General features: G+C 61.6%; 1 protein-coding gene across 15 annotated transcripts; it reads right to left on the bottom strand.

Annotated features, from left to right (window-relative positions):
• Positions 1-8,117: 8,117 nt before the first annotated feature.
• PDGFA (platelet derived growth factor subunit A) lies at positions 8,118-27,039 on the bottom strand. Of its 15 annotated transcripts, XR_014235611.1 has the most exons (9): positions 26,309-26,443; positions 25,082-25,211; positions 23,546-23,642; positions 18,718-18,822; positions 17,069-17,256; positions 11,298-11,424; positions 10,723-10,791; positions 9,231-9,305; positions 8,118-8,890 (listed from the first exon to the last, which is right to left on the bottom strand). XR_014235611.1 is itself a non-coding variant. In XM_082359854.1 (8 exons), exons 2-8 carry the CDS (start codon positions 25,142-25,144, stop codon positions 8,880-8,882), a joined length of 666 nt encoding a protein of 221 aa, XP_082215980.1. In that variant the 5' UTR covers positions 25,145-25,211; positions 26,612-27,039; the 3' UTR covers positions 8,118-8,879. The 15 variants fall into 15 exon arrangements, 8 of the variants coding, with proteins under 8 accessions (XP_082215980.1, XP_082215978.1, XP_082215982.1 ...); XR_014235609.1 differs by lacking the exons at positions 9,231-9,305; positions 10,723-10,791 and adding an exon at positions 10,866-10,981 and having other exon boundaries at positions 8,118-8,956; XR_014235610.1 differs by lacking the exons at positions 9,231-9,305; positions 10,723-10,791 and adding an exon at positions 10,866-10,981.
• Positions 27,040-27,468: the final 429 nt, after the last annotated feature.

Below are 27,468 nucleotides of genomic sequence, written 5' to 3'. Positions count from 1 at the left end.
GCACAGGTGCACAGCAGGGCTGCAGAGAGAGCGTCTGAGAGCGGTCTTCCCATCCCGTGCCCGCTGACCAGGCGAGGAAGATGAGGCACAGACGTCACCTCGCAGGTGGCTGGCGGGGAGAGTCTGGCGCCTGGGGTGGGGGAGGCCTGCCCTTAGGCCTCAGGCAGCCCTGGGCTGTGTTTGCTCAGGATGGAGGGTGAGTGCTGGCTGCTCCGTGCAAGGCTTCCTCCCTCACCCCCCAGGTCCCTCCCGGACCCTCCCCCTAGTCCCCCCCAGACCGCCCAGCGGCTGGTGCGGAATGGAGTCGCTGTTTGCTGTTTTGTGAGAAATCCATTTACTGTCTTCATTGCTTGGGAAGTATAATCCCGAGCCTGCAGCTTCCTAAGGCGTTGCCATGGAGATGAATTTTCTGTCATAAATAAAAGTATTCTGGGGTCAGGAGATCTCAAGCATAACTAGGACAGATTTTGAGGGGGAAAATGCCAGAATTTTTCAAACACGCGAGATGCTGATTGGGCTGCTTTTTTCCGGAGGGTGTTTCTCAGGCTGTTGTGAATTTGGACAGGAGCCCAGCCACCTCGGAAAGCGGGTCTGTCCCCTCACTGTCCCCTCCTCCCCCTGGTAGTGCTGGGGCCCCCAGCCACCAGGTGTTGTCAGGGGAGGTCTGGGGCCCTGGAGATGGTTGGTTCCCAGGGGTCCTGCAGCCACAGGAGGAACCTGTGGTGTTGCTGTGTTTCCTCAGACAGGTCACTTTCCCTCTCTGGCCCTAGACCCACCTGGCTCACCCTGGGGTCTCAGCACATTCCTCACGCCCCCTCTAAGGAGCCGGAGCGGGAGAGGGTGTGACTTCCGAGGAGCCCCTGACCGGTCCCCACGTGCAGCCTGTGGAAGTTAGCTTTAGGGACTTCCTTTGTTCAGGGTCACCGCAGGTCGGTCAGGGGGGAGGAAGGTATGCAGGCCGAGGGGCCCCTGGACACCACCCAGGCCAACAGGCAGGCCTGGAGCCGAGGGCTGTTTGCCAAACCGCCCCGCCACCAGTACTAGGTAAACAGAACCCTCTGCCCCCAGGGCCTTCCCAAGGTAGCTGCAATCCCAGTGCAGCCCCAGGCACTGATGGGCTCCAAAAAAATGAAGGGGGTGGAGGGGGGAGAGAAGAGGGGGAGGGAGGAAGGAGGGGGAGGGGGAGGGAGGAAGGAGGGGGAAGGGAGGGAGGAAGGAGCGGCAGGGGGAGGGCCTGCTCTGGCAGGTGACGTCTTTGCAGTTTGTTCCCCAGCATGTGGTCCCTGTCCCCATTTCCCCATCTAGGAGGGTCTACTTCACGTGAGAAAACCTGGCCCGGAGGCCCTTAAGATGCCCAGGGGGACGCCCTGAGAAAGCTCTCCTTAACCTACAAATATTCTGCAAACACAGCCCCATCAGCACGGGACAATACCCCAGGGGGCCCTCCAGGGCTGGGGCTCAGGCCCAGAGAGGGGATGCCTTGCTCAGGGTCAAGCCCCCCCGCCCCCCGTACAGCCTCCCCAGACCTGCTCTAAGCCCGGGGCTCTCTGCCTTGTGCTGAACTGTGACACTATTTATTCGAGCCCCTTGACGAAGGCAAAAGTTTCAACCTAGAAGGCAGAGCTGCTGGGATGCACAACACGGTCTAGGTCGGCTGGGGTGCTTCCCCGCTGAGGCCGAGTGGGGCCCGTCCTGGGGCAATGACCGGTCATGGGACGTCTCACCACGCTAGACGCACAGCCTGGCACCTCCTTTCTCTGCAGGAGGGTCTGTCTCTATGTGCTTGTGCAGCCCCCATGGCCTCTGTGAGAGGGGTGCTGGAGTGCCCACACGCTGCTGGGGGGATTGCAAGATGTGACAGACCTTTAAATGTGTGCTTCCACTTCTAGAAAGATTTTGCACCCAGGAGCCAGAGCCTGGAGGGAGAAGGCCACAGAAGGACCTGTGAGACGGCGGTCTCAGCCAGGTGCACTCCTGGGAAGCCAGCAGAAATCATGGTTTTGAAGACTATTTAGGAACCTGGGGAGGTGCTCTTCTCATGAGCAGAGAGAAAAGATAGATAGAAGTACATACAGGAGTATTCAAGGGAAACTAGAAAATACTTTGAGGTGAATGGAAATGCAAACACACACACCAAAACTCTGGAGATGCAGCTAATGCAGTGCTTAAAGGGAAATTTACAACTGCAGACCCCTATGTTACAGGAAAAAAGAGAGATCTCAAATCAATAACTTAATCTTCCATTTTAAGAAACTGGAACAACGGCAAAATCAACCCAAAACAAGCAGAGGAATGAAAGAATCAAGATTAGAGGGGAAATAAATATTGAGATTATTAACAGAGGCAAAAATTGTTTCTTTGAAAAGATCAACAAAATTGATGAAACTTCAGCTACGCTGACCAAGAAAAAAAGATTTAAATTACTAAAATCAGAAATGAAAAAAGGGAACATTACTACTAACCTTACAGAAAGAAAGAGAATTATAAGGGAACACTCTAGACAATTGTGTGCTAAGAATTAGATAACCTAGATGAAATGGAAAAATTACCAAAACTGACTCAAAAAGAAATGACTCCAAGAAAAATGAAGGTCTATAACAAGGAAAGAGATTGAATTCATGATCAAAATCTTTCTACAAGAGAAGGCCAGGCCCAGATGGATTCACTAGTGAATTCTACCAAATATTTTTAAAAAGAATTAACACCAGTGCTTCACAAACTCTTCCAAAAAATATAAGAGGAAGGAACTCACTCTCATAGAATCATTATTTGTATGTGTTGATACTAAAACCAAAGACATCACAAGAAAACACAGACCACTATCTTTATGTAGAGACGTAAAAATCTTCAACAAAATATTAGCAAACCAAATCCAACAACATATAAAAATAATGATTATACCCTATGACCAGGTGGATTTATCCCAGGAATGCAAGTCTGGTTCAACATACCAAAATCAGTCAACGTTTTATATATATATATATATGCACTATATTAATAGGATAAAGAAAAACATATGATCATCTCAGCTGATGTGGAAAAAGGATCACTCAGAAAAAATCCAACACCCTTTCATGATAAACACTCAGCAAACTAGAAACAGAAGGGAACTTCCTCACCCTGGACGGAACCCACGGCTGGCACCATATTCAATGGAGAAAAACTTAAAACTTTCCCCCTAAGATCAGGAGCAAGATAACAATGTCTGCTCCCCCACTTCTCCCCACTGTACTGGAGGTTCTCGCCAGGGCAATCCAACAAGAAAAAGAAATAAAACACATCCAGATTGAGAAGAAAGCAGTCAGCTACTCCTATCTGAAGGTGACACGATCTTGTACATAGAAAATGCCAAGACCCACGCAAACATTAGGGCTAAAAACAAAGCAGCAAGGCTGCAGGATCGACACATAAAAACCAACTGCATGTTGATCAATACTCACCAGCAACGAACAATCCAAAAATTAAGTTAAGAAAACAATTCCACTGACAACAGTGCCAAAAAGAGAGGGGGCCTGTGTGAGGTCACTGACCTCCCTCTCTGACACCTCAGGGGGCTGCCCCGCTGTACACTCTGCTGGGACAGGAATGAATGAATGAGTGAATGAACAAACGAACCTCTAGAGACCCAGCAGCCACAGCCACTGCCCTTGGCATCTAAAATTCGGGGTTTGGCTTTTCCGCCCATCCACCCCGGAGGAAGTCTGGGTGGGTGACCCGGGCTCCTGATTCCGGCTGTGCCGGGGTCGGGGTGGGGGGGCGGCGGGGACAGGGCGGAGGGCCTCGGACGGGCAGAGGAAGGGACGGTGGCTCTGGGGTCAGGGAGAGTTTGCAGGTGGGCTGTGGTGCCGAGCTGAGCCTCTGTCTTGACGAGGCGGCAGGCCTCCCGCTCCAGGTGGCAGTGCCCCTCTGGGAACACAGGTCCTGGCAAGCCTGCAGCCGCCTCTTTCTCTCCGGAAACGCAGCTGTAGGGAAGGCCCACAACCTCTCCATGAGCATCCAAGGACACCTGGGGCCCGGCGGGGTCCGGGGGCTGTGACGGGGATACCCACCCACCCTCCCTGAGGGCCTGCAGGACTGAACACGGACTGGGAAGGACCTGGGGGCAGCGAGACAGAAAGAAAGGGCCAGGGTCCCGGCACCTGTGCCCAGCCGGCCCCGGGAGAGGCCCCCACTCAAGACACCCAGGGAAGGCGCCAGGCACCCCGAGCTGCCACAGGATGGCACCCACCAGGCCCGCGCACGGCCCGAGACCAGCATCTCAGAGGTGCAGCAGGAGGAGCCGGCATGGGGCTCTGAGCCAGCCTCTCCGCCGGGCCCTCCGCTGGGCCTCCGCAGCCTGCAGAGGGCATGGCCGCCCGGAGCCTGGAAGTGCTGAGAAGGAGGACTGACCGCCAGGCGGGGGCCTGCCCGCTGCACGCTCTGGGTTCCTCGCCCCCAGGCGGGCAGGATGAGGGCCCAGGGTCCCCAGGTGAGGGTGATGGGGCCCAGGCCCCTTGGGAGAGCTATCTGGCAGCGGCTCCCCCGCCAAGCCTGGGCCCTGCAGTGTGTCCTCCGCCTGGAGAAGAGTTTGCAACTGTCCTTACACCCTACACACCAGAGCCACAAGGGGACTTCCAGGCAGGGCAGCGCCTGGTGGAGCCCCAAGGTGGCCGGCCCAGCAGAGACAGGTGCCAGCGAGGGCCGCGGGGCCAGAGGGGCGGGCTGGGGGTGCTTCACCACCGGAGTGCGCCGGGCAGGGGCCTCGGCCGGCGCGCGCAGGGACGGTGTCCGGTGCGCAGTCCTCCCAGGACGGCCGCCCCCCGATCGGCAGGCCGGAGGCCAGACAGCGAACACTCCACATTTTTGGCAGCTGAAGGGCCCGGTTGGAACAGTCGCTGCTTTATTCTGCAGAAGCCACAGGCTTTGCATCCCCGGACCCCAAAGGGGCTGGGGGTGGATTCCAGCCGGCCATGGGGGTGCGGGGGCCGCGGGGTGACGGCCAGCTCCTGCCCGCTGCTGACACCCCCAAGGCCAGGCTGGGCCCTGGCCTCCACCCCAGGGGTGACCCAGGGCTCCTCCCTCAGTGTAGCCATGACCGACCTGAGGTCCAGGGCCCCAGGGACATAGGGATGGGCTCTGAGCAAACAGCCTGCTGCCCGCTTTAGGGGCGCTCAGGGACCCAGAGAAGACTCAGACCCCAGCCCTGCCTCCCAGGGTCCCAGGCTGGTGAGGAGAAACACCCAGGAAGGAGCCGTGAGCAGAGCAGGTGGCCCGAGGCCTGGAGGGGCTCAGCCCCGCAGGGCGGGAGGGAAGCCTCCTGGCGCCGGGAAGGAAGGACCCGGAGCGGGGCACGGCGGGCTGCCCCCCTGGTCCGAGGACCAGCTTCTCCCTCGCCCCTCCTCCGTGTAGAGGGCTCCATGGCTCCTTCTGGAGGGTCCGCTCTGGGCCAAGCCCTTACGTTCACCACAGAGACCAGCACAGCCGTCCAGCCAAGAGTGGGGAAGTGACCTGCCAAGGTCACATGGCAAGGTCGCCCAAGGTCCCATGGTGAGATGCCCAAGGTCACATGGTAAAGCATCCAAGGTCACACGGCAAGGTCGCCCAAGATCACACGGTGAGACACCGAGGGCCACACTGCCAGGTGGTCCCAGGCGGGGAAGAGCCCAGCAGAGCCTGTTCCCACACTCCACCTCCAGCTGCCCCCCACGAGTGCCCGGGAAGGGTCTGAAGACAGACCTCTTGATAAATAGCCCTCCCCAGCCTGGGGGTGCTCAGGGCATTCACTCTGCTTCCCAGGCCAGGGGCCCCACGGGACGATGGCTGTCACCGAGCCCCAGAAACGCTGGCTCCTTCACCTGGGCCGCCCCGCCCAGTCTGGGCCCCAAGACTCAGCTGCAGTTTGTACCCCATGGAATGAACAGAGCTGGCGAGGCCTTGGGGGGGGTGGTCATGAGGCCCGCAGAGAGCACAGAGGAGAGGCCGGGGGGTACCTCCCAGCCAGGCAGGGCCCAAGGCCCACCCCAGGCTTCATGCTTCATTCTCAGAGAGGACGGGGGTGGGGAAGGACGGGATGCCACTTCTCTGGAGGGCAGGGGGCTGGGGTGGCACAGAGGTGGGCGCGCTAGAAAGTGCGGGTGACAGGTGGCCGGGAGGGTGCAGGACGCGTCCCCGAGTTGCGGGCATAGCCCTGCACTCGTGGGTTTGTTGGGGCTGCCACAGACAGCCCTGTGTCCACAGCACCCCCCAGCTCTCCGACTCAGCCCCACGCAGGCATCCCCCGACCTCCTGCCCACCTCCGGCGAGGCCCCAGGAGGGACCTTGCAGGAGCTCCATGCATCGTGTGCACAACCTGGGTAGACGGCTCTGACAGGCCCCCCAGATGAAGCCCATCTCCCCGCTGCACAATTTCACCCCTGGATTCCCCCTCCAATAAGCTTTCTGCCCCCCAGCCCTTCTCGGGCTCTGCTTTGGGGGCCCAGGTTAAGGCTCCACCCAGCACCCCACTGTATAGCCACATCTTTGAATGGCACCCCGATTGCTTAGAGGAAGCTCTCCTCCCCACTGTCTAGTGCACCCAGTGGAATTCCACCCACACAGGCATGGGACAAGGGAGCCGAACCAGCCGAGGGGGCCACCTGAACCCCTCAGTGGTTGATGGGGGGGCAGGTAGGCTCGCCTGGGGCCCTCAGGAGCCCTCGGACTGGATGGGCGCCGGGCAGACACCAGAGCCGAGGCCGCAGGGCCTTCTGCCATCATCTGGGAACGGGGAGCTGGCCCGAGACCCTCCGTTCTGTGTGACACGGTGACAGCCCCCCCACCGACATCCTCCAGCACCAGCGCCAAGGCCCCCCTCCCCTTCTGGGACATTCCTCCTCCCCAAAAGCACACCAGGCCTTTCTGCGCCATCGCTTTAATGGACAGACCATTCATCAGATGGCTTTGCACAAAGAAAGAAAATCTGAGCAGTGTTCGCAGCATCTCACGGGACGTAAATACACAGATCACATGTTTACACATCTAGCATCAGACACGTATCCGCAGCACAGCGTCGAGCACGGCGCAGCCCCAGGACGCCAGCCACGGGGCCGGAAGCAGCGGGCACCCCTCACGGAACCTGCACAGGGGGCGCTCCCCTGTGGGGGGCCAGGGGCCACGCCACCTGCGCCCACCCCCGCACCCACGCGCTCTCGCTGAAAGGCGTCACGCTGCAGCCAAGACCACACCGTGCAGATGCGCTGAAGATGCTCCTTTACAGAATCTCCGTGAACAGGTGAACCCCGGGGACACAATCACCAGAGATGATGACCCCATGGCAACAGAGGGATCCTGACGGTCACACGAGCCCTGAGGCGATGAGGACGGGAGCAGTAGGCCGTGGGCGACGTAAGGCTGGCCATGTCCACTGGCCCACGCACAGATACCGCAGTCAACACACTCTGTGGGATCAATTCTTCCTAGTCCACTTGGCGTCTGAGGGGATGCACGGCTCCGTCTCCGCGAGGCCACGTGCGCCAGCAGGACAGCTCCTTTGGCCGGTTCCCGTAGGTTCTGGAATCCCAAGGGCAGGTCTGGGATCACGGGCCAGCCCAGGACGCTGTCATCTCCCAGTCATCACCCGGGAGCTCCAGCATCCGGGCCACGGGCCACGGGCCATGTGACAGACAGGGCATGGACTCGGCTACGCAACTAGAAAAACGTGGCCACAAATGTTTTTCACATATATGCATTTTGTTAGTGGGTTTGTTTTTTTCCTTTTGGTTCAAAAAAAAAACATGGCAGGCTCTCAGGTATATAAAACTGGTAATATTAGACAAAAATACAAACTTCACCTTTACAAAAAGACAAAATCAAAAAAACAACACACACACATAATTTCTGTTGAATACACGTAAAGCGTAACATCTTACCAAAAATAAAGAGTTTAGGTTCTGCCCAAACACCAGCGGCAGCAGCAGGGAGCAACCCTGGGCAGCCACTCTGGAAAGCCACATCCCCAGGCCTGGCCGCAGCAGGTGGGAGGGACTCGGGGAAAGAGGCTCGGGGACGGCATGTGATTGGTTCACGCAGTTCTCTCGAAATGGCTTAAATTAAAAAGTGAGTAAAATGGGGCAAGGAAGAAACACGTAGAGCCAGAAACATTTAGGAAATGATGCATAGGTGGGTATACCATGTTTATTTTAATACATCTCATTTGTTTGCATCCTGCTAGGAAAGGTACCGTCCCACCGTCCTGACTGTTACTGCAGCCTGGTGTTATCGGTGTAAATGTCATCCAAGAGATAATTAAAAAAAAAAAAGAAAAAGAAAAAAAAAAAGCTAGGCAAAGAGTAAAAAGGAAAGCTTAATAATCACTTTATGGTGTAAAAAAAAATCCACTTAAGGCTCTCAGGAAGGTTTCTGTATAGACTTAAACACTACAGCAAGGAGATGTGGTTTCCGAGACATTCCTGGCTCCTGCGTGCCCCTGCAGAGCCCGGCGGCATCCGATCGCAGCCTTCAGAAAGCAGGCTCTGTGTCCTTGGCCAAAGCACCTGTGACCACCCTGGAAAGAGATCCAGTCTGCCGAGACGTCTGTCACTTCCATCCCTCGGGGCGTCCCTCCATTCCAGCAAATGTTTAGATATTTTTGTGAGTGAGTTTTGTTTGTCATGTTTCGTGGTTTTGTTTGCTCTCTTTTTTTTGACAAGGAAGCTTCTTATTGTTTCACCGAGTGCTACAATACTTGCTTTGATGTCACATAAACAACGTATACTGTCTCTTTGTTCTCCAGAGTGTGCATGGAGACAGTTTTCACGGAGGAGAACAAAGACCACGCTGGCAATAAGCACCGTACATAGTAGGTTCAGGAATGTAACACGCCATGTACATCCGTGTCCCGGAAAAGGGCTGCTGGCTGATCCTCACCTCACATCTGCAGGCAGAGGGGAGAGACAGACGCTGAGAGGCCACGAGCACACACACCGCTGCGTGACGTCGACTGTGTGAAACATTTAAGCCAATCAGGGGTGTGCACGCACACACACGCACGCACACACACACACACACGCCTCGTGGCAAGTCGTAGGATTCAGAGCTTTTATTAAATTTTTCAAATCAAATATGCCTCATTACCCTTTCTGTAACATCCTGACCAGAATTGGGACTAGGCTCTTGGGATCTCACAGAACACAGCTTCATAGCAAACCCCATTCTCCCATTGTACAGATAGGGAAAACTGAGGCCCAGAAAGGTTCTTATGCCTGTCTCCTCACCTTCTTCTTTCTTCCAGCCTACAGCTTGATGTGATTTCTGGAGCTCCTGCAGCCATCTTGGGCCATGAGGCAACCCTGAGGATGGATGCCACCAGCAAGACAGAGGGGTCTCTGTGACCAGGCAGAGCTACACTGAGCTGAGCTAAGAGCAGCTCTTCCCCACCCTACGTCGCCTGTCTGTTGCTCATCCCAACACTTGTACCACCACGTGCCCACAGCCTGAATGCTAGCAGGGAGGCAGGGACGCCTGCCCCTCCCTTTGGGGTATCAGTCATCAGCTGGCCCATGGAGGCTAAGCCCAGTGGTCATAAACTTGGCAGCACAGGCAGGTATAAAACCAGCCCCTGCACCACAGCCTGGGGACCCAAAAGCCAAGGCTGAGCAGTCGTTTTGGGGCTGCTTCAAGATCTGTCCACGTGGACCTTTCCTCCCCCAGAGGATCCTCCTGAACGGACGTGACCTGCGGGCCTCAGAAGCTCCCGACCTGGCAGCGTTCTGCAGTCACACATCACTCAGCTGGAGCCTGGGCTCCCGGGCACCTGTCTCCAAGAATTCCTCTCACAACTATTTGCTTTGGATGCCATGGGCTCCCACATGCCCAGAAGCAAGGACCAGGCTCTGCAGAGCCAGGCAGGCCAACACGAAGGACCAGGAAGGCTTAAAACTGCCTCCTCCATGGTTGCCCACAACCACTTTCTCCTGGGAAGCCCCTCTGAAAGACCACTTTTCCCAGGGCCCCTTACAGCAGAGGGGTGGCCAATGAGATCAAAGCAAAAGTCACTGGGTCCTTTCACCATTATCTCCACCATAATCTTTCTTCCAGGCCTGGAGTGTAATGTGATTTCTGGAGCTTTGGCAGCCATCTCGGGCCATGAGGCAACTCTGAGGATGGACACCACCAGTCCTGGAAAGAAGTGGGTCCCTGACGATACCTTGAGACTGCCATACATGCTCTGGTCTCCCTACCTTATCTCAACCCTTGTTTCTGGCATGTTATTAGCAGCCAAACACAACTGCTATCACAGTAGCCAATAGCCCTATATGTTTACAAAGCATTTTCAGACAGGATCTACTCAGCCTTCAACAATCCTCATCTGTAATCCCTCTAAGCCTCAGTTTTTTCATCTGCCAAAGGAAGTGGGTAACCTGTCCGAGGTGATCCCAGCGAGTAAAGTCAGAGCTACCCCACTGCTGCTCAGGGAACCCAGATCACTCCGCTTGTGTGATGCCTTTGCCTCCCCAATCAACAAGGACCAAAGCCAGAGCAGGGGCCCCGGAGCAGGAGGGAGCCGTGGGCCAGGTGTCCCGAGCAGCGGGAGGGGAGGGGTTGGGGACGGGAATGCGGAGACCCGCAGCCCAGCCAGACAGCAGAAGCTCGCAGATGGATCAAGGCCAATCAGGGCGCGTCCTCGCCTTCGGGGTGATTCGCTGAGTGATCAGTCGCTGCGCCTCCCACCCCAGGACTGCGGCATGGCCGGCGGCCGGCTCCTACCTGGTTGACCGCGTTAGGTGGGTTTTAACCTTTTTCTTTTCCGTTTTTTACCTGACTCCCTACGCCTTCCTGTTGACAGAAGGGCAGGGAGGGTGAGAGGGCCTAAGGGAGGGCTGTGGGGTGGAAACTGAAGCCGTAAATACCTGGGGTGTTTGTCTTTCTGTAAAACAACTCGATGGCGCTGGCACGGAGACACTTCCTGGTCCCCTCAAGCTGGCCCAACATGGCGGTCACAACGCCGGGCTGCTCTGGGCAAAGTCTGCCCCGGGGGAGGCCAGGACCCTGACTGGCAACGCTGTGGCCAGCGCCCACCACCCGCCGGGGACAGGGCCCTTCCTCGGCCACATCTCACCCACTCACCCCACCAGCTGGGCGGCTGGCTTGACCCGCACAGCGGCCAGACCTCTCTCCCTCCCCAGCAGGTCCCAGGCCACGAGGGCAGCTTAGCAAACGGGCCTTGGTTACAGCCCCCGATCCCGCCTCCCCCGCCCTACCCACCCACCAAGCCCACCGGACGTGGCTGCAGAAGCCAGGCTCCGGACCCTCCACTGCACCATCAGGACGGTGCCCCTTACCCGCCTCCTCTTCCCGGTGGTCGGGGCTCGGGCTGGCGCTCGTGCACGTGCACTCCAAGTGCTCCTCCAGCCGCACCTGCACCTCTTTTAACTTTGGCTTCTTCCTGACGTACTCCACCTTGGCCACCTGCCGAGACAGCAGCCTGCTATGGACAAGCGGCACGCAGCCCTGGGAGGGGGGATGTGCCGGGACCCACCCGGGGTGCGAGCAGCCCGACCTCTGACCTCTGACCTCCTCCCAGTGGGAGAAGCAGGGCTATCGGGGAGAAAACAATGAGCTTCGGTGCAGCATTTGTGGTTTGGTCCTACTTTTTGTTTAATATTTATTTACTTATTTGGCTGCGCCTGCGTCTTAGCTGCAGCATGCAGGATCTTTTAGTTGCAGCATGTGAACTCTTAGTTGCAGCATGTGGGATCTAGTTCCCTGACCAGGGATCGAACCCAGGCCCCCTACATTGGGAGCACAGAGTCTTAGCTACTGGACCACCAGGGAAGTCCCTGGTCCTATTTTAACTTAAAATAAACCTAAAGGGCTCACACACGCCGGGAGAAGGCCCAAAGGGATGCACTCAAGGTGGGAGCTCTGGGTGAAGGAAGGTGTCTGCGCCCACGTTTTAGGGACGTCTGGGACAACGTGTACTTGACTATCAGCGGCTGAGGAACAGGGCCGCTGCTCATGGTGTGCGGCTCGGGTGTCACCCTCCCTCCTGAGGGCTCACAGGGAGGCTGTCGGTCTGGATGCGGATTCTGGCCTGTCATAGACTCCAGACGAGAACCCCTCGGCCACCTGACGTGGGGCCGGGCCCAGCCCTGCAGCCTTGCCCGGGTCCCAATTCCCGGGATGGCCCTCAGGGACACCCACTCCACCCCTCGCTGTTCTCCTAGGAGACAGGCAGGAAGGGAGCAGAGCCCACCCAGCGTTCACCCTGGGCACATGGAGGCCCCGGGGAAGCCTGGCTCGTGGTCCAGAGCTGGCCAAAGTGAACGGGACCCCGGGCCACGAGCAGAAGCCCCCAGCCCAGGGACAGTCCTTCACAAAGAGCCTGGAGGCCAGAAGATGGGAGACCCCCGTGCAGTGGGGTCGGCCTTGCACCCTGGCGACAAGGCCGCCCACCCCACACACGAGCTGGCCCGGAGGCCCGTCCAGGCCCGGCGTGGCCACTTGGCTACACCTTCTGGGCACCTCCCCTGGTTTCCTCTGCGGGGCAGGTACGAGGACCCAGGCCCCCAGGCAGGGGGGGCGGGCTTGCCACCCACCAGACAGACCGGCCATGGGACCAGTGCACGGTCCGGCCGCGCTGCCCCGCGTGGGCCCCTTGGTGAAGGACACACGACACCAGCTGCTCAAGTCTTTAGAGAAAAATCTTATTTTTCTTATCAAAGAAAAACAAACAGGAATTTATGGTTGCACCTGCTTCTGGGTATGCAAGGATTCCAGGCCGGTCTGGCACCTCTGTCTGGCCAGGAAATGGCTACATTTTTTCCCCCAAGAACACGCTGTGAGTATTAAATTCTCAAAAGCGTCCTGCACAATAGCCAAGGCCACAGATCAAGACGCTGACATCCTTGGGACCCCATCCCATTGCCTCGGCCCCCAGACCCATACTGGAGCCTATTGGGGCCCCACATCCCTCCCCTCCTTCCCGCTGTTTGTCTTGGGAGCCTGGGCTGCACCTGAAAAACCTGACATTCAGATTCCCCGCCACAGAGCTGCTGTGTCATGAACACCCCACCCGCGTGTTCCCAGAGCAGACCCACCGGAGACACCATCCAGCAATGCCGTCACCCTTCCAAGCAGGGCCTTGAGGAGTTCCTGCCGCTCACTGGCCCCCCCAGCTGGGCTGCTATGAGGCAGGACGCTCCCAGAAGGGCCAGGGAGAGCCACGCCCTGCAGGGGACCCCCCAGATTATCAGAGTGCCGTCCAGAATAAACACCAGCATCTGCTGAACCCCACGTGCCAGGCCTACGACACTCAGCTACCCTGAGAGGGCACAGCAGCGGCTTGTTTTACAGACGGGGAAACTGAGGCAGCATGAACAGGGCTTGTTTCGCTGGAAGGAGGCCTGGACTTGGAACCGGCAGAGGCCCTGAGCTCACCGCTTAGCCGGGGGACACCCTGAGTCTATCAGGTGAGGGCTCCGGGGCTCCACGGCCGACTCCTGGGGTCATGGCCAACGGACCTCGACCTGGCTCACAGGCAGGTGATCTTTCTCCAGGCCCGGCTTAGGGGTCACAGTGGCACAGAGAAAGCGACCAGCTCCAGGGCCTGAGGCTGATGGGCAGGGCCCCAGAGGCATGTCCACCTTCTGAGGTGCTGGCCTCCCTGACCCGTTAGGGCCCCCCCCAGCTCCGGGCAAGCATAGGGCATCCCTACCCACCAGAGGGGAGGGACTCAGGAGCGCTTTATCTGAGACTCACTGTCACTGCCACTGCTTTCTCCCCAAAGCCCCAAACTAGCTCCCCAAACAGCAATGGCTAATGGGGCCCCAGCTGGGACCTCCCACCCAAAGCAACCCCCCAGTCCAATACTGGGTGCAGAGGCCCATACTGGACATCCCAGGTGGACATGCCAGACCCACCTTCCAGAAGCCTGAGGTCTAGCAAAGCAGAGCTGCAGACAACCACCCTGGACATGACCACAGAGCTGGGCCCAAGCTTCTGGAGGCCTGGCCCACGGGCTGCCCTGAAACCAAATGCAGCCCCAAACGTCCAACGTGTGAGGGTCTGGAGGCTCGCCCGTAGGTGGGGACGTGGCTACTCAGAGCTGCTCCTTCGCCCTGACCCACTGCCAGCCCATGCCGGGGTCCGCACTGTGGGGCAGGCACCAAGCGCTGATCATGCTGAGCAGAGGGCAGGGAAGTCGGCCCCCGGGACCCCTGCCCACCTGGCAACGCTGGAGGGTCTGCAGGGGTGCCAGGGTCCGCTCCAGATGCCACCCCGAGGGCAGGCCCTGGAGGTCCAAGGCCGCCAGTGAGCTGTGGGCACAAAAAGCCTCATGGAGGTCATGGTGGGGAGCTGGGGAGCTGGGGGGCGGGCCATCGACCCCAGCATGTCCTGACCCAGGGCCTGGGGGCTGCCTTCAGCCGAGGACACCTTGCACGGTTCGGCCACCTGGGCCTCAGGAGGGCAACCACTCCCGGCCTCACCGTTATCTCCCTTCAGTAAGGGGCGCCTCCGTCCGTGAACGACCAGGAGCGTGTCGTCCCTACCGACCCCCAGCAGCCATCACACCACACCCAGCCTGGGGTTCCCAGGGGCCCCCTCCCTGCTCGGCCTCAACCCCGAATGGAACAGGAACGGTTCCTGGCCAGGCTGGGGGGCCAGGCCAGCCTCCACAATGGGCCTCCTGTTCCCACTGACCTCTGTCTCCTCTCTGCCAGAACCCCCAGTGTCTGGGGCCGGATGTTTTCCTGCCAACCTTTGGATGGGTAGGCAGGGAGGGGACGCCTTGCCTGAAGAGGGAGACGGAGGAAGGGGGCCGGGTCTGAGGAGGGCAGCCGGCCCTTGGCTGCAGGACTGGGCCCCCTGGGCAGACGGGGGCCCGGGGGAAGCCCCGGGCTGGCTGCCCCACCCGCCCCAAGCCGGTCGGGCCTGTGCCCAAGCAGAGAGGGACCACCCATCCTCACCCGCCGTGCCGCCAGGATGCCCAAGGAGCTCTGCACACCCACCCGCCCTCAGCGTGTACCAGGGCAGAGAGGCGGGGTTAATGCCCATCCCAGGACCGGACACGCCCTGGTCCTCACACCGCGGGAAGCAGGAGTGGGAGCAGTGGGGGATCCCCAAAGGCTGGAGCCCACGAGCAGAGAGCCCCACTCCATTCCCACTCCCCTGTGCCTCCAAGCCCCTGTCTCATGCCCTAAGGACAGGCCCCAGAGCCCACCTGCAGGACAGTCTAATCTTGGGCACCCCACCCCCATGCCCAAGAGAGAAAGACCTCAGTTACCCAGCTTCTGGGGCTCACAAGACCCGTCCAACACGCCACAAGCGACGACCCCCAGACCCAAGGAAGCAGAGGCAGGCTGGCCGGGCTGGCAGCAGAGACCCCACAGGCAGGGCGGTTAGACCCCTGTTTCCTCCTTTAACTGAGGAAGAGGCAGCGGCGGGGAAAGCAGGGACGCAGTGCTGGGCTGGGGGCCCTACCGCCCGAGTCTGGAGCCCTGAGGCGGAAGCCGGCGCCCCAGGCAAGCACTCCAGGGGCAACTCGGCCCCAAGGGGAGCGCCCGCCTGAGACCGTGGGGCAGCAGGCCGTGGAATTTGCTTACTCCACACCCAAAGCACGCAGAGGACAAGTCCCCAAGGTCAAGTCAAGCCCCAGCTACAAGTCTAAAGTGCTTCTCACGTGCCAGCTACAGGGTCCTTAACCCCGCACCTCACTCGGGGGCCAGCGGCCAACTCGACAGGCCTGGACTCACTGACCCACAGGGGATCTGAAATAATTCCCGGCGGAGAAATGAATTCTACTGCACCCCACAACCGAAGGCCTCATTCCGGGAAAAATGGACCCCCCGCCACTGTAGGCCCAGCTGAGAGGGGGCGGGGCTGCTCCACGTGGAAGGTGCCAAGTCCACGCCCCCAGGGTCACACGGGATCATGACCCACCCAGAGCCAGCTTCCGGGGGTGGGGGAGCAGCCCCTCCTCTAGACAGGGACCCCCCCCAGAACTCTCCAGCCTCAGCCACACTTCGGAGAAGCCAGGAGACAGCCTAGAAGCCTCCCTCCAACCCTGCCCTTTTGAAAACAGAAAGACTGACACCCAGAAGCAGGGAACCTTGCCTCCAAATAGCAAGGCCAGCTGCCCCCATTTCACAGTCCCAGAGACTGAGTCCCAGTGCCTCAGACCCATTCCACAGAAGAGGCAAGTGCAGCCAGAGGGGAGCAAGCCAAGGCCGAGACAGGCTTCCAGCCATCGGGCCAAAAGCCAGACCCCAATCGGGCTGCCCAGTGACCCAAGGAAGCAGAATTTTCCCCCAGGACTCAGCGGAGGAGCCCCTGGACGTGTCATGTGAGCCTGACCTTTCTGCATGCCCCCGGTGCTGCCCTTAGAGGTCATCACGGCCAGCCCCCTGCCTGGGAGAGGGCTTCATGGCAAGCACTGGCCATGTGCTGGCTCCCAGGGGCCCCAGGCGGGTGGCAAAGACATCCAGCCCAAGCCATGGAGCCTGTGGGTCTCCGAGCAAGAGTACACCTACCCGCAACAGGGGAGGGGCCTGGCCCCCAGGACCTCAGCACCCCCAGAAGGTCCCTTCTGGCTAGCACTCCACTGACACGCACGTCCAGTGGAACGGGGGCACCCTCCCAGATTTCAGACGGGGACGGAGGCCCAGCACCGCAGGCAGTGCGCCTGGCCCCTCGGCCTGAGCCGCAGAGGAAGTCAGCCTGCCCCCGACCCCCAGCCTCCCCCCACACCGGGTCCCACCCCAGCGCTCCCTGCCCGTCTCCAGCAGGGTGAGGCCCTGAGGGGACCACCAGCCCCTTGCCGTGCACCACAGCCCCCACTAAAGTGCCCGCGAGACCTCTCCAGGGCCTGGAGGAGAAGTCAGGCAGCTCCCAGCTAAGTGGCTGGACACCTCGCAAGACCCGTTAGTGAGGCAAACAACTGCGTCACAAGATCCGAACTTGTTTCGCGTGACCGACCCGGACCCAAGCCCCGGCTCCGCCCCCCGGCCTCGGTGTGCCTGTCAGAGACACGGGAGCGTCCTCCAGCTCACCAGCACGCCTGGCCGCCCAGCTGGGTGGGGCTGCCCCGGGGCCGGGGGACACGCGGGCTCACCTTGACACTCCGGTGGTGGACGCGGGACGGCTGGCACTTGACGCTGCTGGTGTTGCAGCAGCCGGTACAGCGCTTCACCTCCACGCACGGGGGCCAGATCAGAAAGTTGGCAGACGTGGGGTCCACCTGGCTCCGAGGTATCTCGTAAATGACCGTCCTGGTCTTGCAGACCGCGGGGATGGCTTCCTCTGCAGAGGCAAGAGCCCGGTGAATGTTCTGGAAGCCCCAGGGCTGCAGCAGCTCCCAGGGGCCCAGGCAGGAGCACCCCCATGGGCCACAGCTGTCTCCAACAGGACCTGTCACACAGCCCCCGGCCCAGCAGAGGCAGAAAGACCCCAGCCCCCAACAGGTGCACCCGACTGGCCCAAAGATGAGCAGGGGCTTGAGGGCCGGGAGGGGAGACCCCGGGGAAGGGGGCTGCGGGGAGGCCACCCTGGGGGCGGAGGGCTGGAAATCCCCCAACACCCCGGGGGCTCACACAACCCCTGCAGCCAGCAGGGACGACCGCCTTCACCCCAGTGCCAGGGGGCAGGGGGTGGGGGGGGGCGGTCTCTCAGATGCCCCCGCCTCCTGAGGGCCCCCTCCTCCTGCACGTGCATCCTCAGTGGCCTCTAGGCACAAGGCACCAAATCAAGAGGGCTGGGTGCTGGGGGTCTGGCCGACCCAGCGGGGGAAGGGGCTCCGCTCACAGCGGCCTGGGGAGCCCAGCCAGGCAGGGCCAGAGGCGGAGCCAGGGACAGGGACCTTCAGTCCTGTGTGCTCTGCTCGCAGGCACCCCCTTCATCTGGAGCAGGACAGGCCTCCTTCGAGGATCCTGCAGCCCTACCAGCGCACCTGGCCTTGGAGACCGGAATATATGTTCACAACGGCAAACGTCACCTGGGGAGGGCCCGCTGGCCTCAGCTAGGGATCACTTACCCACACACCACGCCCAAAGGTACAAGCTATAAAATCCATATCCTTGGAAGAAATAAAGCTCGGACAGAGGGAGTCACGTGCCCAAGGTCACACGGGGGATGGGCAGCAGTCGCGACCCCCAGGTGGCAAGGGAGTGGGTGGTCACACCCCCCCCCCCCCAGCTGCGCCCCTGGGGCAAGATCTTCCCTCAAGGCTGAGCCTGGGGCCCCAGGAGACCCCCACCAGCTAGTCACTCCTAAAGGGACCAGGCAGACCCAGGGGTGCTCTGCGAGAGGGAACAAACCCTGCGCGCGGGCCGGGGGGCCAGGCCTGAGCGGGCTGGGGGCCCTGGGAAGGGCCCGCCAGGCCCAGCACGGCTGTACCCACTGCTCTGCGGCGCAGCTGGGAGCACGGGGTGCTCCACGCTACGAACTGGAAATCAAACACGACCCGTCTTCCAGCGAGGCTGTCTCCAGCGCAGGCCCCAACAAGACCGGGCACTTCAGGAATTTATGACGGCTCCCCCCTCCTGGAAACTCTCGGCCCAGGCCAGGCCTGCAGCAGTGAGCAGGCGGGCTGCAGCAGGGAGGAGGGACGCGCGCGCGCGCGGGGCCCTGAGCGGGCTGTGCCTTTGTCTTACAGAGAAGAGAAGGGACGGATCCCCCGAGGCCACGGTTGGGGGAATGGGGGAGAGGGCAGGCCCCAGAGCCCCTCCCGCAGCCCCTCACCGCCCCAGCAGTCCTGGGGCTCACCGATGCTTCTTTTCCTCCGAATGGGCACAGGCCGCTTCTCCGGCGCATGCTTGGCGCCATGGCCCCCGTGGGCTCTCAGGCTGGTCTCCAAAGGCTCCTCGGCCCCTGCAGGTAGAAACAGGAGATAGCGACCAGCCGCCCACACCTGGGCACACAGGGTCTGTCCAGCCGCACGTCCCTCCCCAGACCGGACGGGGTGCCTCCACACCCACAAGGGGGGCTTCAAGATGTGCACAGGATGAGACTCCCAACTGCCAACAATGTCCCACCCACCCCCGCGCAGCTGACACGAGGTCCCCGACACACGTTGCCCCTGCTGCACGTCACCACGAAGCCGCAGCCGCAGCCGCAGCCGCAGGCCAGTGGGGAGGGGGCTGCAGCCAGCCTGCCCCATGGCTCCTCCTCAAGGAAGCGCAGGTGAGGGCTGAACCAGGTAGGGAGGCACCCGAGGCCAGCCCTCCCTGCCCAGGAGACCAGAGCCAACAGGCCTGCTGCTCCCAGCTGGACAGGGGACCTTGGACAGCGGGCTGGACCGAGGACCAGCAGAGGCTGCTGCCGCGACTCGGGCACTGCACGTGTCTCCCTCCCCCACCGCCCTCACTTAAACCAACCCTCGATGAGCATCCTGGCCTTCGAGGGGTGTCGGAGGCAAGGCCAGACTGGGCCTCAGCCAGACCCCACTAGTCCCTGAACTTGGCCCACTGCAAGGAAGAGGACACGAGAACCGGGAGCGGGGAGTCAGGAGTCTGGGTGCCTGTCGGGGGGACGCAGCTTTCAGGAAGCAAAGTGCTTTGCCATCCAAGTATCTAAGACCTGCAGAGCAGCGGCCTCAGAGCCAAGGTCACAGCTGGGCCTAGTCCCCCGGACTGGCTACAGTCCCCTCGGTATGCACACCACCACCCTCTCTGTCCCCAGGGACCCCAGAAAGGGGGTGCAAGGGACACAGTCCTGCCACCTGCCATCTGGCCTGACCCAGCCCAAGGACAGCGCCTGCACCTGGATGAAGTGGGTCACACTTGGCCTCCCCACCCTGGCCTCCAGACCCACTGGGGGATCTTCCCACTTCTCCCCTCCGTCGCTGCCTCCCCCATAGATACCCAGGGGCAACAGGTCCCGAGAAGGCACGCCCCAATAGTCAGCAGCTGCACAAAGATTCCCCCTCTTGCCACCCCCCCACCCCAAGAAGCTCCAGTGGTGTCCTGGCCACCAGCTCAGACCAGAGGCCCCCTCCTCGGTGCCCGGCCCACCTAGGCCTTGGTGACTGTCCACACACCCACAAGTCTGGAACCTGCACTCATCGGAAATGGAGCACGAACGGGGCAAACGCGCTGGGAATGCAGAAGACATGCCTGCCTTGAATGCCGGCGTCCAGGAGAACCCAGCTCTTCCCTCAAAATGACTCAATGTTCCACTGCCACTAATTTTTTTTGAGACCCAAAATAAGATCAGAACAGAACTACTCATGCAGTAAGAATTTCCCATCAACCAACTGTTACAAGAAACATTTTTTCATGAAAAAGTGACATTATGAGTCATGTCCTGGTGGTGGCCATCTTGCCATCGCCAAACCCAGAAGCAGCTGGTCCATCCTGAGCTTCTAAGAGAAAATGGAACGGCAGCAACCTGGGCTGCACTCCCGCGCCTCACTCTAGCCAGGCGACAGCCGCCTCCTGGGATGTCACGGCACCCTGTGTGCAGTAGGTGCTGCCACTTCTTCACCTCGGAGGAAACTGAGGCCTGAGACGTGGAAGGACGAGCAAGGCCGACGGCCGGCAGGAGACCCCAGGGGCCCGTGGCCAGACCCAGACCGCCTTCCGCCCAGGCCTCTCGCCCCCAAATAAGCAGAGAAGACACAGCCTCCTCCCAGTCCGTCAACTGTCCTGAAACCTGAACCAGGGACTCGATCTCAGTCAGGAGTAGAGAGAGAGCTCCCGGTCAGACAAGCTCATCCACTGCCCCATCGAGATGGGTGGTCTGGAAACGCAGCTCGGACCCGCTGACGCGGAGGCAGCCCTCTGATTTACGCAGGTCGAGATGCAACTAGTGGGGACTCCCAGGAGAAGGCCACGCGTGAATCATGCCCTAAAACTGCTCTCAGAACAGTTAATCAACGGTTTTCCCTTTTGTCTGTTATGCACACGTGTCCAAAGGATGGGGAGCCGTCCTGCAGCCATCCGTCCTTGAGGAGCGTTAATAGCCGAGATGGGATATTTATGTATCAGTTACTCAATGACCACGGGCGCCGGGCCAGGCTGCTCAGAGAACAAAGCTCCCAGCTCCCGCCACGGCTCTGCTGAATGGCCTGCTCTCAGCACACCCGACACACAGGCCACAAACTTCACGCTACTGGCCATTCGAAGACCACATGCTGGTCTCTCCACCCAAAGGCCACACGTGAAAAACCAACTGCCCGGTCCTCGTGCACGCTTGCAACTCGCAGGCGCTGGCACAGGAATCCACCGCCTCGGGGCCTCCAGCACAGCTTCTCACCTGTAAAATGGGAACAGGGTCCGGCTACTGGGAGGAGGCCACGCCCCCACCTGCCAATCACACAGCCCCGCCCACTCGGGAGGAGCCACTCTGTTAAAGGAGCCTCTTTCCTGCTTCCTGGGCGTCAGCCTGGAAGAGCCCCCTTTAGAGTTACAAAGAAGAGTAAGGACACCCAGAACAACGGGTCTCCTCCGCACCAGCCCCACCCTCACTGGTCCCAGACCGGCCTCTGACTGGACCTGGTGGGGAGTCCTGGGCCTGTGGGGCAGCTTAATCCTCCAAGAAATGACCCCACAGCTGTTTGCAACCTTTCCTAGCAGCCAGCTCCATTTCTACTCTTCACGTTGGATAGAAACAGAAATCGGGGAAAAGACACCCCCCCAACCCCGCAAAACAAGCTATAGAAGCAAACAGCTCAGGTCAGAGCTTCCATATCTGTGAAAGGGGGACTGACCAGGATGAAGGAGACCCACTTTGGGGTTTGTATCACAAAGGGTCCCAGAGGGGCACGGCTGCTGAGCAAGGGAGACCCTGGGGCCCCTCCAATGTTCTCACCCCAAAGTTTCCCAGGCACTAGGAGTCCCACTCTCAGACCCCAGATCTTCTGACCGGGGTGGGGGGGTTGACGGGGGGGGGAGGCGATCCACTCTCTCCACCCCCTGGGGCAGGAGGGAGCCGGGCTCCCGGGGGCTTTTATAAGGGGGCAATTTGAAACCAGCCTGGAGAACCGGCTGGTGCACCCTTACTTTTTCTGTTTGGACCCTCCAAGGAGGCGGTGGACCCAGAAGCCCCCAGGTCAGGAATGCTATCAGCATGACCCCAGAGCTGCAATGCTAAAAGCATTCATGGGTGGGGGGTGGGGAGAGGCGGGGCTGCGGAGACCAGAATAAGAATGGTCCCAGCAGAAAGTGAATGGCCCATTTCCCAATGGCAAACCAAAGCTGGTCCTGCAAGGAGGCCCAGCCTTTCCCAGGCCTCGCTTCTGCCAGCCAGAAAAAAACCTCTCTGGGAGCCAGTCTCCCCACTTTCCCAAATCCATCAGGGAGCAGCAGAATGCAGGCAAGTGTTTTCCTCGGCTAACCACAGCCAAATCCTTTCCCCCAGGGTTACACATCAAGGAACCAGATCAAAATCCCCCCCGGCCCAACTCTGATCTCCAAGTGAAATTCTACCCCCTTCCTGATAAGGATCAGCCAAAGGATTTCCTGGGTCAAGAAACTACAGAAACCATCGCCCTTGCTAGAAAATGGTTTTGGCATGAAATGAAAATAGTTCAGGCCTCTCCACCACCATAATTAGGTACAAATTTCCAAATGACTAGACCATGTGATTTTACTTAATTCCCCCGCCGCCCCCCTTTTTCAGAGTAGTTTGCAGTGAGAGAAAAATCTTCATTTCACGTAAAATTCTTCCAACCAACTCCTACTGACTTTAGTTGCTCCATCTGACAAGTTCATTTGGGACCTCTTTTTATCCAGTCAACAGTAAGTTTTCCGATATGAGTATCTCCCTAGCTAACTCACATTGGCGTTCCTGCCACAAAAATGTGGGCCAGAATCCCTGTCCTGTAGGAAGGGCCTTCCTCTGGTCCACACCCAAGCGCAGTCACCCAACATCATCAAGGCTCCCTGCCCAGCCAACCTGGGTCTCTCACCACCTTTGCCCACCTGGGGCCAGTCCAACCCTGCCACTGACACTCAAAAGAGCTTCAGGGTCCTCTTGTGGAAGAAACTGTTTTCTAAAGTGGCTCAGCTCCAGAGCCTGAGGGGGAGCCCCAAAATAGTCCCCAAACAGCAGATGTGTCCAAGGCGCGCCTTTTTATTGGCTCATGAAAACAGAAAGACACGGGCCTCCTACAACCACAAAGGCCCAGCCCCACGTCAGGAGCGGGGCAAGTTCGCAGTGATGACAAAGGGGCCCTGCCGGGGCGGGGGGGGGGGGGGGCACCGGTGCACGCCTGCCCGACCGGCGCCCAGGGCCTGGGCCGGCTCCCTCGGGCAGGCCCCGGGCCGCACACCTGGCCGGAGCGCCGGCGCCCTCTATGCGGCTGAACTTTCTGTGACACACTGGGCATTTTCCTTAAGTGCAAAAACAATCCCTGGGCGAGCGAGCAGCCCTCGGCCGCAGCCGGGAGAGAAAGTGGTGATTGGAAGAGAAACTCCTGACTCATCCGCCTGGGCTTTTATGGCCCGGGATTGGATTCTGACCTTTCGGTGCGCTCCTGCTCGGCGCCCGGCCCGGCCCGAACGCGGGAGGCGGCGCGGGGCGCACATACCGCCTGCCCGCCTGCCCGCCGCCCGCGCCCTCCCCGCGCGCCGAGGGAAGGGGCGCGATTTACCTACGGAGTCTATCTCCAGGAGCCGCTGGAGGTCCCGGATGCTGTGTATCTGACTGTACGCCAGCCTCTCAATGACCTCGCGGGGGATCTCGGCTTCCTGCAAGCAGAGCAACACGGTCAGCGCCCCGGGCCGCCCAGAGCGCCTGGTCCCCGGCCCGAGGTTGCCCCGCCCCAGCGCGCGCGGGCGCCTCGCACGCAGGCCGCCCGACCCCCAGCCCGGGCCCTGGAGCCTGAGGCCGGGGTGGGGCTGGGTGAGACCCCCATTTCTCCGTCCCCAGCCATGTCTGCCCTTTGCAAAAAGAAAGCGCTCCCCACCATTAAATTAAAAAAAAAAAAAAAAAAACCACTCGGCCCCTCCGCCCCGGGGTGTCGGTTACAAGAGGTCTGGGGCAGAGAGGGGCCCAGGGAGTTGCTGATCTAACAGTGAAATCAACATCTAGGAAGATCAAGTTGAAATGCGTCACGGATGGGCGACGAAAGTCACGGCAGCCCTAACACTTTAATCTACCCTGGGGCTTAAATTTCACACCCAGAATCCCGGGCCGAACCTGCGGGGGAGAGGGTCTCTCGTCTGCAAACACGCGCACGCACACACACTCACACACTCGCCCCACCCCGGGCTCCGGCCCAGCCGCGGCCCTAGCGCCGACTAAGACGCCCCAAATCCAGCCGCGGCTGGGAGGGGCTGCCAGGGAACTTAAGGGTTAAACATCTACCTCTCACAGCTCCGGGTCCCCGCCCAGACCACCCCCACCACTCGGCCTCCCCCCCCACCGCACCCCCCCCACCGCCAACCCCGCTCCTTCCTGATTTTTAAAGGGAGTCGGAGGTAGCTGGGGGGTCTCAAGCACTAAGTTCCCACGACGGGGTGTAGAAAGTCATTCATCACAGCAGAGCTCCCGGGGATTCAGAATTCGAGATTGGGGGCTGGGGGTGGGGACGCGGCTGGTGGGAGGGCGAGGGCGCCTGGCCCAGCCCCGGCTCGCCTCGCTCAGCCACCTGTAAGCAGGCCCAGGGCGGGCGGGACTGCGCTGGCCCAGCCGCCCCTCCGGGCGTGGGGACCGGGAACCCGGGTCTGCGGCTCCGCGCTGCCCACCCTGCCTGCCGGGGGCTCCCGCCGCAACCGCCCCTACCTGTTTCTCGGCGGCTCTTCTACCTTCCCTGACTCCGCTGGCTCACACACACACACCCCCTTCCGCGCTCCCCGCACCCCGATGCTGCCTTGTCCGCCGCGCCCCGGGTTTCCCTCCTCGGAGAGGAGCCCGCGCCCCCCGAAGTTTCTCCCCACTCGTCCACCCAGCCGCCACTCCGTCCCTCCACGGCAGAGCGACGCAACACGCTGGAAACTCACCAGACACACTTAGGCATGGCAGAAAATAGAACCCAGTTGGGAAAATTTAAAAATCGACCACGCTAGCAGAAATCAAAATGCGCTCTGCAGAGCCCCAGAGCCCGGGCTCCTCGGCCCGCGAGCGGCCGCAGGGGGCGTGCGCAGGGGGAGTCGGAGAGAGGACGGGGCGCGGGGGTGGCACCCACCTCGGCCAGGGCACTGGCGAGGTATCCGCAGCCGAGGAGCAGCAAACAAGCCCAGGTCCTCATCGCGTCCCGAGGCGCTGGCGGCTCGGCGGGGTGGCGAGGCCGCGGGGCGGGCGCTCCAGCCGGGCTCCTGTGGCGGCGAAATTCAGTACCATCCCTTAGGGAGCGCGGCCCGGAGGAGGGTGGCGCGGAGAGCAGGGAGCCGACGGAGCGCGCCAGGCGCGAGCAGCGAGTGCGGAGAGGCAGGCAGCGCCACCGAGGAGGAGGAGCAGGGAGTGCGCGCTCGCCGCGCCCGCCGCGCCGGGAGCCTCCTGGGCCGCCGGGTAGGGGGTGGGGACGGAAGGGGCGGAGGGCGGGGGCTGGGCCTCTTCCTTGGTGCGTTCCCGGTGCTGGCCGCCGCCGCGCTCGCTCCCCGGCGCTGGCTCTAGGAGCGACCAGGCCGGTAATTCTGCATATTTGCGGGCGTCAGCCCCGAAAGGGACCCCGGAGCGAGGCTGGAGCCGCTGCCGCCGCACCACCCATCACCTGTCTGGACACCCGGCCAGGCCCGGCGCGGGCTCGCGCTCTCCCTGCGGGCTGCGGGAGGCCCTGCGCGCCCGCCGCCGGCCCCGCGCTCGCCTCCGGCCTCCTCTAGTCGCCGCCGCCCGGCCGGGCACGGCGCGGCCCAGCACGGCGCGGCCCGGCGGCCTGCGTGCGCCCCTCCGCGGCGCGCCCTCGGCTCCGGCGCCGCGCTCCGCCCTCCGCCGGCCCGAGCCGGGCAGAGCCCGCGGCCGCTCCGCCTGGCAGCCGCCGCCCGCCCGGGGCCTCGCCGCGCGGGCCTGAGGGCGGGCGCAGGGCCGAGCCGGCGCCGCCGCCGCCGCCGCCGCCGCCGCCGCCGGCAGGAGAGGAGGAGGAGGCGCGGGCAGGCCCGGCTCGCCGGAGTTGTGCGGGCTCCGCAGGGCGCGCGTGTGGAGCCGGCCGGCGGCGGGGAGGGGGTTATAGCGCCGCCGCCGCCGCGCCCCTCCCCCGCCCCCTCCCCCTCGCCTCCCCCGGATTCCGGGCCCCGGACCCGCACCTCGGAAGCGTGCGGGGGCCGCACGGGCCGGGCAGGGCCCGGCCGCCGCCGCCGCCGCCGCAGTGAGCACACACACGCGCTCACGCAGGCAGTAAAATCCATCAAGGCCCCGCTCCCGGCCCCGAGCACAGCCGCCGGGGCTCCCCGCGCGCCCCTCCCTCGAGCTTGCCCACCCTCCAGTGCCAGCTGCAATCCTGCAGCACCGGACGGGGAGGGGAGGAGGCCGCCGCCGAAGTGCCGCCGTCGCCGGCTCGCCTCTCTCGGGCCCCAGCGGCGGCAGAGGGCAGCGCCCAGAACTGCTACGCCAAAAAGGGCAAAAGCGAGCCGGCCCCCGCCTCCCGCCCCCCGCCCCGGCGCTCCGGCCTCTTTCCACGGTTTGGATCATGGGCCCCTGCCTCCCCCTCTCCATAAAAGGAGGGGGAGTGAGTCTCTGGCGAGAGGTGGGGCGGGTTTAGGGGCGCGTCTGGGGCACTCACCTGGCGGCTGCCACGCGCCCCCGCCCAGAATCCGATGCCTGGGGCGTCTGACTGAGGAACCTCCACCCACAGTCCGCGAGGGGAGAGCGCCCAGGTCGGAGGAGGGGGCTGCAGCGTGCCTCGTCCCCACCCTGGGACCCCTCATCCTCCAAGTCCCCGCTGCCTCGTGGAAAGCCGGGCGGCGGCCTGAGCCGGGAACTCGAGGGGGTGGAAGGCAAGGAAAAGAAAAGAGCCGCTCATGAGGCACCCGGGAGTCTGAGCCTCCCGCGCCGGGATCCGCTGGGCGCACAGAGCGCCACCTCCGGCCGCGGCGCCGCACAGAGCGATGCGGGGGAGAGACGCGAGGGAGGCCGAGGCCTGAACTGGGCCGGACGGCTCCCCCGCCACCAAAGGGCGATGCGCCGGGCTGGATAGATTCCGCCTGCCTAGACCTGGCGGGATCGCACCCCGGCGGCGGGTCCCTCGAGGGGGCGGACGAGCCCCGGCATCAGGGCTCGAGGGGTGACGGGCCAAGCGACCCCGAACCTAGACGGCGAGGCCGTTAGAGGCTAGGAGACTGCCGAGCGGTGGGTGGCCGACGGAGAATTCCGCCCGCCCCAGCCCTCCACCCCCACGCCCCCATCCTGTGGATTAGGCCCTTGCCCGCCGCGGCCGCCCTCCCGCCAAAGGCAGTAAAGGCGCAGCCCCGCAGGCGGTCTTTCATCCTCGGCTCGGCCGGCTCTGGCATTTCAAAGGCGGAGTCCAGTGGGCGCTTGGGGGGCGCTCGCCTTCCCCCAAATTCCTGGGGGGAGGGGTGGGCCCCTCCTGCGATTCCCAGTGGGCCGGTGCTACCAGCGCTCTTCCACTGGCCTCCACAC

Source organism: Balaenoptera borealis (assembly GCF_965194805.1).
Source record: "Balaenoptera borealis genome assembly, chromosome: 16".
Taxonomy (NCBI): domain Eukaryota; kingdom Metazoa; phylum Chordata; class Mammalia; order Artiodactyla; family Balaenopteridae; genus Balaenoptera; species Balaenoptera borealis.
Note: the sequence above shows the minus strand (reverse complement) of the source record. Positions and strands in the feature narration are given on the sequence as shown.

What these genes read in the sequence shown, in the direction of transcription:
- PDGFA (XM_082359854.1), bottom strand. Translation starts at nt 25,144, where the DNA reads ATGAGGACCTGGGCTTGTTTGCTGCTCCTCGGCTGCGGATACCTCGCC. An exon ending in TCGCCAGTGCCCTGGCCGAG is followed by an intron (nt 23,643 to 25,081) that starts GTGGGTGCCACC and finishes CTCTGCTTGCAG; the next exon opens with GAAGCCGAGATCCCCCGCGA. An exon ending in CCTGGAGATAGACTCCGTAG is followed by an intron (nt 18,823 to 23,545) that starts GTAAATCGCGCC and finishes TTCTACCTGCAG; the next exon opens with GGGCCGAGGAGCCTTTGGAG.